This window comes from Danio aesculapii, chromosome 2, assembly GCF_903798145.1.
Source record: "Danio aesculapii chromosome 2, fDanAes4.1, whole genome shotgun sequence".
In the NCBI taxonomy this organism is placed as follows: Eukaryota; Metazoa; Chordata; class Actinopteri; order Cypriniformes; family Danionidae; genus Danio; species Danio aesculapii.
The window spans coordinates 28,989,735-29,001,849 of NC_079436.1; the positions used below are offsets into that span (position 1 = coordinate 28,989,735).

A 12,115-nucleotide genomic window follows, 5' to 3' on the forward strand; every position below is an offset into this window, starting at 1 on the left:
ATTTTATTTTTATTTTCCCCTGGAAATGCTTAATCATTCTGATTTATGCATAAAAATTATTTGACCTTACTCTATGTAATGAATGACATGATCAAATTTCATTTTCCATATAAAAGACTACTGCATACTTTGAGCTACAGAAAGAAAGATATTAATAACTCTCACGGATTAATAATTCTCACTAGAAGCTCTGATGTTGAAATGTGTTTTCAAATGATTTACAAATTGCCAAATGATTACTAAGTTTCACTTTAGATAATGCAAACCAAGATTCAAGCAAAAACATGTGTCAAGCAAAGCACTGATTGCGTAAGTAAGGCCAGACACTAACAAAGACCATTAGCTGTGTGTTAATGAGGCACTGACCGGCATCCAAAACTGTGCTCATCTGCGATGATGTGCCAGTTTTATAGATAAAGGCCTCTCTCAGCCTGAATGACAGTATCTGTGGCTAATGATCTCATTATTTCTCCATGATAACAGAGCAAAGAGTCGACATGGACAGAGAGTGCTTGACTGATGCCGATTTTCCATTTTCCCACAATTCTCAATTTTCTCTTTTGCTGCTGAAAGTTCTCAATAGAGCTTGTGCAATTAAATATTTAGAAATGGGACATCAGAAAATTATTTAAATTTTCATTTTAAACAGTGGTTAGCAGAAAATAGTATGAGGTGAGGGAAAAGTATGTAAAGTATGTAAGTATGTAAGTGAAAGTCTGAAATGCAGAACTGATTTTATTTCTAATCAAACCAAACAGTTTGGTCATCTACTATTTTACACTCAGTGTTTTTTTTTATGTTTAGCTTTTTTTTTTTACACAATTACTGGAAGATTTGTTTAGTTACAGTAAAAAAAAAAAAAAGTCAATATTGAGTTTGCTCAAGCTTGCCAAACTTTTTTAATGCATGAGGTAACCAATAAATAATGAACGATATACTTTTCCAATATTTATCAACGTGTTGATTTATAAATATACTATTGTTCATTGTTCATTTATGTTTGTTTATAATACGTTATGTTAATGTATACAATGCAAAATGTTACCACTTTGTAGCTCAGTGAAGTTACATTTTAACATTTGTTTCTAAAGAAACATTTTTGGTGAAAAACAAAACTGCTGAATATATTATGTGAATCAAACTTGTTTTTACTATAATTTTTTATCAATTGAATGCATTGTACTGAATTAAAGTACTGTACTACTGTGTTATAACATTTAACAATTATATTACAAGATAAACCACTGAAAACATGCCATATTGATAACATATAGTAACATAGTAATATAGTATATGGAATAAAAATATGGAATATTTCCATAACGTTATTTTAAAAATAAAAAAGTGTAACACAAATCTTCTGGATTAACCAATTCGGGATTAAAGCTGAATCTTTTAAACTCAAATTACGTAATCTAAGAATATAACTGAAAAAAAAAAAAATCAGGAACAGGAAAAGCAAACATTTTTTTTATTAATGGCCTGCACAGATCAATTTTTCACCACAAAACTGGCAATGTCAGCTAACAAAATCATATGGTTAGTTTTGATTTCATGTGGACCTTAATAACGTGATGAATTGTGCAGCAGACAGACAACAATAACAGGAAGCATGGTTTAAAATATATTCATTTATTGCAGATAAAATTCTTAATACATACTGATTTACATATCATATTTGTTCGCAACACTACTCAATTAAATATTTATTCTGAAATATCTAAATTATATTATCTATGGCAGGAGATCTTGGTTCAACATTCTCATAAACGATTTAAAAAGATAATCCCTTGATATTCCTCTTGATAAAAAAAGGAATCACTTTAAAAACAGCAACATATTGCTGTAAATAAGTGCTTTCCTGCAGGTATTTCAGGGTCAACACATCCCCTCAGTCACACATTGCCATAAACCCACACGAAACCATGACGATTTTCCTATTGTATAACATATATTATATAGTGCAATTCTGCAAAAGCTAAAAGAATGACCTATAAAATGCAAAGTGAAGCAGTCAAAAATGAGCTAGAAATGAAGCAGTCTCCTTATTTGTCCAGTTTACATAAAAGCTGCAGGATATAGTATGAAACTAACCACTGTTTAAGCATCTCACGATACTATTTTTCCATGTTAAGCAATCATTACATGGGCATTTATGACAAACGCAGACAGTTTTAGAAGATCAGATTCAACTTTCCTGTTGTCAGTACTGCAATGTAAGCAAGAGCCTGGATTGAGAACAAATACTGTGATGTTTCAGTAGCAACCAGTCAAAAGCACCATAATCAGAAGGCAAGTGGCATCGATTCTGCGGTTTACTTGAAGGAGGCGCGAACTTTGCGTCCCTTGAGAGCTTGAGGAGGTCTGTAGTTGTCAACCATGCAGCAAGGTGTTTCTCCTTCAGATGAGAACAGCAGGCTGCGAAATTTAGCCATCTAAACAACCGACAGACAAAAAGAGAGAGAGACAGTTAGATTGTGGTGTTTAGCGTGTCGGTGGCAGTCTCGCAGAGCCTTATTACAGCCTATGGTTGCTATATTTGGCTCAATGCTCATTCATACAGCACTTGCCAGAATTCCAGACTATTCTGACTAACCACTGGAGACTTAAAATAACCACTGCAGGCAAACGGCAGTGCCTACATCAGGGAAAGGTTATGTATGGGACATTTTGTCAAAGCATAATTTCACTGTTGATACAGTCTTGCTGAGGTAGCATTTTTAAGAAGATTTAAAACTGAATAATTATTGTTTTGTAACATATTAAACCAAAAAAAGGAAATATGAATATGCCAGCTATAGAAATTATAGGATGTAACAGGCAAAAGTATTATTTTATTTTATTTTATTTTATTTTATTTTATTTTATTTTATTTTATTTTATTTTATTTTATTTTATTTTATTTTATTTATTTTATTTTATTTTCGGCTCAGTCCCTTTAGTCATCAGGGGTCACCAGAGCGGATGCTCTTCCAGCTGCCAACTGACCCAGTCGGGATTCGAACCAGCGAGCCTTCTTGCTGTGAGGCAACAGTGCTAACCACTGAGCCACCGTTTCGCCTTTATTTTATTTTATTTTATTTTATTTTATTTTATTTTATTTTATTTTATTTTATTTTATTTTATTTTATTTTATTTGTCTATTTATTTATGTTTTTATTTTTTATTTAAAAATGGGAAGGAGGTGTTTCCTTTCCTTTTGATTTATATTTTAGTTTGCTTTATTTGGCCAGCTTACATTTATGTTTAGATTTATCAAAGAGATTGGTAAATATTAAGCACATTTTAAACATGAATCATTTCATGATATATTACAAGACTCTATTTAAAGATCACAGTGCAGCCTGAAAATACTATATTTTTGTTGTACTTTTATACTCTTACTGTTCTTACTCACTAGATTAAAATATATGTACATTTGGTATGATAACTTATTTATTTTATATAATTTAATATGTATAAAATAAGAATATTGTTTCATTTCAGCATAAATATAACACACGTGATGTAACCATGACTTTTTCACAAAAGTTTTTTGAAACATCAAAGCAGACATTTTACTTGCATTTGATATGTTTTAATCTATATAAAACCACTTGAAAACTGAATCTAATGCAAACAAAAATGAGACATCTCATCTATTGGGTGTTAGCTTCTATCTTAAACATGCAAGCCTGACTTAAATATGATATTGGCTGTCAGGCAAGCAATATATATAAGATAAAGTAATCTTTTAGAAACAGAATTCTTTTGGACCACCGACCCTCCCAGTTTCAGAGTCTGAGTGCTTTAAAAACATTAAGACACTTTCTGTGCAAAGACAGTATTTGATCCATCAAAGAGCCTCAAAAAGCATTCATTGTCTGAATTCCCTGATACATTGGACAGAGAAAGATTTTTTTTCTTTTATCGAAAATGAAGCACAAAGCCCCTAACCCCCTAGTTTATTTTTTCCCTAATTTCTGTTTAATGGAAAGAAGATTTTTTTTCAAAACATTTCTAAGCATAATAGTTTTAATAACTCATTTCTAATAACTGATTTATTTTATCTTTGCCATGATGACAGTAAATAAAATTTTACTAGATATTTTCACTTCAATACAGCTTAAAGTGACATTTAAAGGCTTAACTAGGTTAATTAGGTTAACTAGGCAGGTTAGGGTAATTAGGCAAGTTATTGTATAACAATTGTTTGTTCTGTAGACAGTCGAGAAAAAAAAATTGCTTAAAGGGCACATAGGTTACCCCTTTTTTCATATTTAATATAAGTCTTTTGTGTCCACAGAATGTGTCTGTAAAGTTTCAGCTCAAAACACTCATCAGATTATTTATTATAGCTGTTTGAAGTGTCTATATTATACAGTAGCTGGAAAAAAGTTTTTGCTGTTTTTTTGTACTGGCCCTTTAAGGCTAGTCCTCCCCGCCCACCGTTCCCACGTGTCTGTCAGCAATTTTATTTTTATTTTATTTTATTTTATAAAAAATATTATCAGACATTGTGAAAATTTCCTTGCTCCATTCAACATCATTTGGGAAATATTTAAAAAAGCAAAAAAATTCAGAGATAATAATTCTGACTTCAATTGTATATATATATATGTGTGTGTGAAATAATGTGGAACACATTTGAAACATGTGAAACGTGTATTTTGAAACATTTTCATGTAAAACCCATGAGAATAGATGTGGACATCAGTTGAAACATGCAATTACATAAAGAAATGTTTCAAAAACACAGATTTCATGTTTCAAATGTGTTTCACATATTTCATTTTTTGATTTTAACTTTTTTATTACACATGTGGAGTTTGTGTGAACTCATGTGTTTTTATTAACAATATGTGTCATTAATGCAAATGTAATTGCCTAAGAAAGTTCTGGGTTATAAAAGGTAGCTATACTGTACATGGTTTAAGGTTAGGTTCAGATGTAGGTTTAGGGATAGTATACCTAGTTATAACCTATTTCATACAGTATAATGACTATGATACATAGTTTTTATACTGTATGCGAAATCGGACTGTAAAATAAAAAGCTCTTATTAAGCTGTTGCAGTGGTGAAAACAATGCTGTAAAAATGTCTCTGTGAATTTGTGTACAATTAAAACCAAATAAAAAAACTAAAAGATAAGGACTACTGTATATAGACATCCCTGGTCAAATATTGTAACAAACATATGTGTGAATGAATAGGTGCTTGATAAAGTTACCTGAGCAGGACTAACACTTATGGGCTCCTTCAGAACAATCCAGGTGACACTCTCCAGAAGAGGAGGGGTGGTCAGAGAGCCCTCATAAGTCCAGTAGTCCAGAGAGGTGGGCAGCAAGGTTTTAGGATCAAAGTTGGCAAATGTAGTCTGTCTGCCCTGAAGAAGAAACAGATATACGTTAACAGAATAAAAACATCTGAGAGCAAGAGTTAAGAGAAAGACTAAGAGAAGGCCTGTTCACACAATGGATGATGAATTATACTAGCAGAGTTATCAAAATAAAATCTACATTTCAAATGACAACATTCCACTCTGAAAAATATTAAACACTGCACAGAAGAAAAATATCGTTGGAAACATTTTGTTTGTTCTGAACCTTAAAGTGGTTCCAATATGAGTTTTGAGCTTCTCTTCTTCTGTTGAACATTAAAACAACTATTTTAAAACATTTTAAATAGGAAGACAATGCTATTGAAGTCAATGGCTATCAGTTTCCAATATTTTTTTAAATATCTTAATATGTGTTCAGCAGAGAAAAGAATGAAAAAGGAAGATGGGTAAATAGTTCGAGAAAACTATGCAAAAAATGTTTATAATATAAATAATATTAAAATTAATTGGTGTGGATGCTAATATAGTTATAGTTATCATTCTTGGTGCAAACGGGCCTTGATTATTCGAGTTCATAACTACAGCTTTAACCTTTAATACCTTTGATTTGATGTCATCAAGAGCATCTAGAACTTTCTGAAGTCTTGGATTTGCAGCGCCGATCTGGTAAAAAGAAGCAGACATTTTTTTAATTGTTTTATGTCAGTTTATATCACTTAATTACTGTTCTGTTTTGTTTTTTGTTTTTATATAAAATCCTGACCTTGAGAAAAACTCCAACCACAGCAAGGCCATCAGGCTTACTGGCAGCTTCTCCAAAGTTTGGGTACTTTGTGTTCCAGTGAACAAGGTGAAGCTTAAGAAGGAGGAGACGTACAGTATTATGAAACATTCAGTATATGCAGGACTGAATGGACTTAATATCTTGGCACATTTAAAAGAGGGCATTTACAAATTCATAAGAGAACATCATAAGAATATTCATGAGCAGTGAGCTATAATTATGAAGAGATGTTTCAGAATTAAAATGACCTGAATCTCAACACAGCAGAATGAGGGTTGCTGCAGATTTATTGTGGGAAATAAAAAGTCTCATTACCTCACAAGGGAACTTGGTTCCAGCAATAGTATGCTCTGAGCCCTTGTCATCGCTGCTTCCCCAGTGGAAATGGAACTGTCTCAACCTGTATATCCCTGTGATGGGACCTCCAGCCAGAGCTACACACACAAATAATTATGAAAATGATGCATCCGTTCCTTAGGCAGCTCTAAAGCATTAGTCATTGGAAATGTGATAAAACTGTATATCATGGATAAATGCTTTTAAGCAGTCAAAGATATGTATTAATTGTTTTTTTATTGTTGCTTTTATTCAATCAAAAATTCTGTAAAAATATTGTACAAAATTTGCCCTATTTAAAATAACAGCTTTATATTTTATATGTATTTTAAAACAAAATACACATTAAAATGTGAAAATATTTCTCAATGTTACCGTTTACTGAATGTTTTATTGTGTACCATGACCACTTGCAAATTGTCAGTTTCTCTGAATTGAAAATGTATAGTTAATTCAATTTAATTTTATTTTTAAACAAAACTGATGGCATTTCTTCCAAACTAGAAATAAAAATGTTGTCCTTTAGAGCGATTTTTCATAAAATAACAGCAAAAAACATGTTTCATGTCTCACTTTAGATAGGAAATTACCAATGTGTTCAAACTTTAAATTCTCTTAAATATTGAACACTGTATTTCCTGTTTTGTACTCTGTCAGACTGCCTTTATAGGCCATGTTAATGTGAGCGGTCATATACTAATGTGAGCATGTAATCAAAGCAGTTGTTCTAATCAACGTTGATCACCTAAAATATCCAGTATCTGCTTTGGTCACACTTTATTTTGATGGTCCGTTTGTTGAATTTAAGTTATATTGCATCTACATGCCAACTAATTCTCATTAGATTATAAGTAGACTGTTAGGTTGGGGTTAGGGTTAGTGTAAGTTGTAATACTCAAATGAACCGTCAAAATAAGTGTTACCTCTGCTTCTTTCATCTTGCTTACAGTATAGCAAACATCTTGCATGCAAAAAATGTATTACAAGATATGCTGTTTCTGTAGAAATCTATTTTCCAAGCATATGTGTGAGTACCCTCTTGAAAGGGTCATTGAAATTCAGCACATGTTGCTCTCATTGACCAACCAGGGCACACAACATTGATATGTGGCTCTATTCTTTCTTTCATAATAGAATACATTAGCACTTGAGTACACAGAGCCCTAAGTGCCTCATTTCCACAGGCAGAGGAAGGGACACATCCACTGCTCACATTACAGTTTTACATCATTTCTAGATTTAATAAAGATAAACAGTTTGGAAACCGAGACTAAATTCTAGTAAGGCCCCCTGCTGACTAAGATAAAGTGATCAAGCACTAGAAGTCACCCTGGACTACTTAAAACTAAAGTTAATAATGGATATATTTAAAACAGGTCAGGGGATATAGTTGCATATATAGCTGTTTATACTACTGAATATTTAATGAAGAAAAATTGTACATTTTCATTTCAGCACTCAATCTGTAAAAAACAGCATTGCAGTGGGTCCAGGGATATAATTATGATTAGCATGATTATGTTAATTTGTCCACTGTAGCCAAAATATGATCCTGGCTCTATGATCCAGTCCCCAGATTGTAAAGGGGGGGATCTGATTGTCAAATTACAACATGCTGATTAATCTTACTAAATAAATTTATCTTATTAAATAAGTTTACTATTAAAATGTACTTACAGTATCATTTACTCTACCTCAAACTTCATCTTCTTTTTTTATTGAATATATATATATATATATATATATATATATATATATATATATATATATATATATATATATATATATATATATATATATATATATATACATATATATATATATATATACATATATATATATACATATATATACATATATATATACATATATATATATATATATATATATATATATGTATATATATATATATATATATATATATATATATATACATATACATATATATAAAGGAATTGTGAAAACCAGTTGCCATTAAAATCAATGGTAGGAAAATAACACTACTATATGAAAGTCTTTGGTCAATGGTTTCCAACATTCATCATAAGATTTTCGTTTTGGGTGAACTGTCCCTTTAAGATTGAGCCCAACAGTTGCATTATGCAGTATATACTAACTTGAGCTGTTGTCGTCATCAACGAAATCCACTTGGAATGAATGGCCATTATTAAGGATGCTCTTGGCAGTGGCTGGGTCATACTTCAATTTGAGGTGCTTCAGAGAAGGGTCGTGCTGTGCTTGGGTGGGTACGATATCAATGGGAGACTGGCGGGGTCCATTTGCAATAGGAAAGCTTTCTGCCCAACTCTCTGGCCCTGAAATGATATGAGCAGGAGAAATAGATTAGAAGCTGAATGCATGAAGATAAAAACACAGTGTCTAGATGCACGTTTACATTTTTTGCAAGATTCAAGGTTAGAAATTGTAGGCGGTGAGAAGTGGATATGTGCAGCTGTTACCTTCAGGAGCTCTTTTTAGCTGATTTTACATTTAGAAGTGACTTTTGTTTTTGTAGTGTAATTTATCCATGTTGTTTCAGTCATACTCTAACACTGTTTTTTTCTTTCTTTCTTTCTATGTTTCTTTCTTTATTTCTTTCTTTATTTTTTCTTTCGTTCTAAATTAAACATTAATTTAGATTTAACTCAATCCACATTTTAGTTAGCCTGAAAAACAAAACATTTTTACAGTGCTAGTTTACAGTTTGCATCTTTTGATGTACTAAATACTTTTTTTAAAATATATTCTATAGTTGTGATTTATTTGTAAGTTTTGTTTTTATTTATTGTTTGTTATTAATATTTTGTCCTACTTAAAGTTATATAACTGGCAGTATTTTTACATTGAAAAAACTATTTTACCTAACAAATAATAAAGCATCATTTTTATGATCCTGGTTACTTTAGTTACTTTACTTTCACATTTTAGCACTTTTTTAGACTTTACACTGCAAAAGTAAAAAAAAATAAAAAATTTTGGTCACACTTTTGAATTTTTGGTTATTTTGATGGTCCGTTTGTTGAATTCCAACTAATTCTCATTAGATTATAAGTAGACTGTTAGGTTGGGGTTAGAGTTAGGGTTAGAGTAAGTTGATATGTACTTGCAAAGTTTCTTATAGTCAGTTAAATGTCTGTTGAAGGAGCAGTATCAACAGATACTAAGCAGACAGTCTACTAATATTCAAATGAACCATCAAAATAAAGTGTTACCAGATTTTTTTTTTTACTTAAAGTTTTGGTTGAGTTTTTAACCCAAATATATTTTTAAACAAATCTTAAAACCAATAAGCATCTTCTAGAAAAAGTTTTTTGACAATTTTTTTTGTTTGTTTTAAGAAATACTATTTAGTAGAAATACTCAAAATTAATAATCTCTCAATGGAGTATAGGTAAATTAATTTTGTTTTCAGTTTCAAATAAGACTATTTTACGTATTGACAGATTATTTGTCTTGGTTAAAATAAAGCTTACTTAAAATTTTATTTTTATTTTAGAGAACAACTGAATTTTTTTTTTACTTATCTAAAAAACAACTGAAAAAAACGGTTTGTTTTTTGCTCATCTAGAAAATTCTTCTTGATTTAAATATTTCTAAAAAACAAGACAAAAATGTTTTAAAAAGACTCTAAGACAAGACAAGTAAAAATAAATTACAGTGTTGAATATAAATGACTGCTACGTGTTAATTAAATTAGACATTAAAGTAAGTGCTCCAGTTTTTCTCCTAAATAAAAAATAAGAATAAAACATTTAACATACATTATACAATATTAACGTTAATATCAGTAAAACTAATCTTACCGTCAGCTGCTCCATATCCCCAAGCGTGAGCCATGATTATTAATGGTTTTCGGTGTGTTCCTACTTGTACAACCTGGATGCTAAAACAACTGCTTAATTCCCCCAAACTATGTCAGGCTTTATATAGAGTTCCCCTGCTGGTGCTGGTCCCTCTCTCAGCCCAGTGGGTTTGGCCACATGCTCTCCAGGCAGCACAGGAGGAGTCAGTCAGAGGACATTTGTCTTCAACTAATCAAAATATCGCACCTCCAGAACACCGGTCACTGGCCATCGCGCTGCTCGGTTTGCTGATGCGGCTCAGAGATGCTCGAGCGCCGGAAAACAGACGGTAAACGGACATTCCTCTGTTTTCCGGCGTTCAAGATGCTGCTTCGAATCACAAACCTCTCCATTGGTTTCTTTCTCAGGTGATTTAGAAACCCGTCCTTTATCCGGGCAGCGATGCATGTTCTCTTGACCTTCCTCGTCCTTATGCGATGCTGTGTTGAAACGCAGGACGGGCAAGTGATGGTGTGCGCGGTTCTCTTGCGCAACGACTGATTTTGTAGCTTAGTTTATCATTTAAATGGTTGTTTTGATTCACAATTCTGAAAGAAAACAAAATCAGACGCAGTTTTTTTTTTTGGTCTACATCTTCTGGTACCCGTTCTCTGAAGAGCCCAGTGCTCATTTAAAGGGGCCACTGCGCCGACTATGATTAGTGGTGTTATATAAAGCATTATAACCTGCTTACTCAAACTACAAGGGCTCAAAATACGTGCTGGTTGTTTAAGTCCTACCAGATGCATTTAAAAGAGTGCAATGTTTTGTTTTGAATAGTTTCTGCTTAACACTTGTTGATTAGGAAAAATACTAGAGAAATAGACTAGGTTTTTGGTTTACTGTAGCCTGCTTGTGATTGCCAAAATGTGTGTTTTATGTCATAAATGAATATCCAATATTTAAAATGTCGTATGTAGCGGTATCACAACTTGCAAATGTCAATGGATGAGTGATATACGTCATTTAAACTCTTTGCATTGCTGTCATCTGGTGGCCGAAGTGCAAAAGAACAGTTTGAATTAAAAAGTAAAAAGAATTTATTGTTTCTTTATGATAAATTATATTTATTTTATTTAGATTTGTACATTAAAAAAACCTAATTATAGTAATCAGGAGGCATAAAAATATATATTTTTATGTAGGCCTAGCTAGATTTTGAATGTTAAAAATGTACAGGGTTTCGTCAATTCTTTTTCTTATTATTTTATTTAGTATTATTATTTTATAGTTTTAATTTAGTCTTACCAGACTTATTTACAACAAGAGTCAATTAATGTTACATTTATTTAATAAAAGGTTAAATGTGACATCAAAACTATCCTCTTAACAATTATACTTTGTTCCCGTCCTTCAAATCACTAGAATATTTTTAAGTAAAATAATTAATTTATAGTAAATTATGTAAATAAGCACAGTAGTAAGTAGAGTATGTAAATAAAGTATTTAGAGTATGTTAATATGTTACAGCATATACATACAAATGTAATTTGCTCGTTTAATTTGATGCATAAATTAAATGTGTGACCCAAATACACCCAAATACACTTAACATAAGTCAAGGCATATTTTAATTGAAAAATACAATTTTGTACGGGTGGTTTAAAAGACCCACCCCCTGCTGATAAAATGTATGTTCCATACATGAGCTCATTTGCCATATTTTGACAGCTATGTCATCATAAATTGTAAAAACAACCATCAAAGAAGGCTAACAATGAATGCAAACAATAATTTTTTATGAGTCTAACATCCATGTGCAAGAAAACACAATATGTCGAAAGTGAAGTAATCTTTCACTACAACGTTTATTCTAAATCTTGGACCTTATT

The 12,115-nt window shown here is 31.6% G+C and overlaps 1 protein-coding gene across 1 annotated transcript; it reads right to left on the reverse strand.

Annotated features, from left to right (window-relative positions):
• Positions 1-1,616: 1,616 nt before the first annotated feature.
• On the reverse strand, positions 1,617-10,364 carry cahz (carbonic anhydrase). The gene is made up of 7 exons (XM_056476620.1): positions 10,245-10,364; positions 8,559-8,756; positions 6,421-6,539; positions 6,085-6,177; positions 5,922-5,984; positions 5,211-5,366; positions 1,617-2,435 (listed from the first exon to the last, which is right to left on the reverse strand). Exons 1-7 carry the CDS (start codon positions 10,276-10,278, stop codon positions 2,316-2,318), a joined length of 783 nt encoding a protein of 260 aa, XP_056332595.1. The 5' UTR covers positions 10,279-10,364; the 3' UTR covers positions 1,617-2,315.
• Positions 10,365-12,115: the final 1,751 nt, after the last annotated feature.

Coding starts and splice junctions, on each gene's coding strand:
- cahz (XM_056476620.1), bottom strand. CDS start 10,278: ATGGCTCACGCTTGGGGATATGGAGCAGCTGACG. Junction 5,985..6,084: donor TGGTTGGAGTTTTTCTCAAG/GTCAGGATTTTA, acceptor TCTTTTTACCAG/ATCGGCGCTGCAAATCCAAG. Junction 2,436..5,210: donor TAAGTGTTAGTCCTGCTCAG/GTAACTTTATCA, acceptor TCGGTTGTTTAG/ATGGCTAAATTTCGCAGCCT.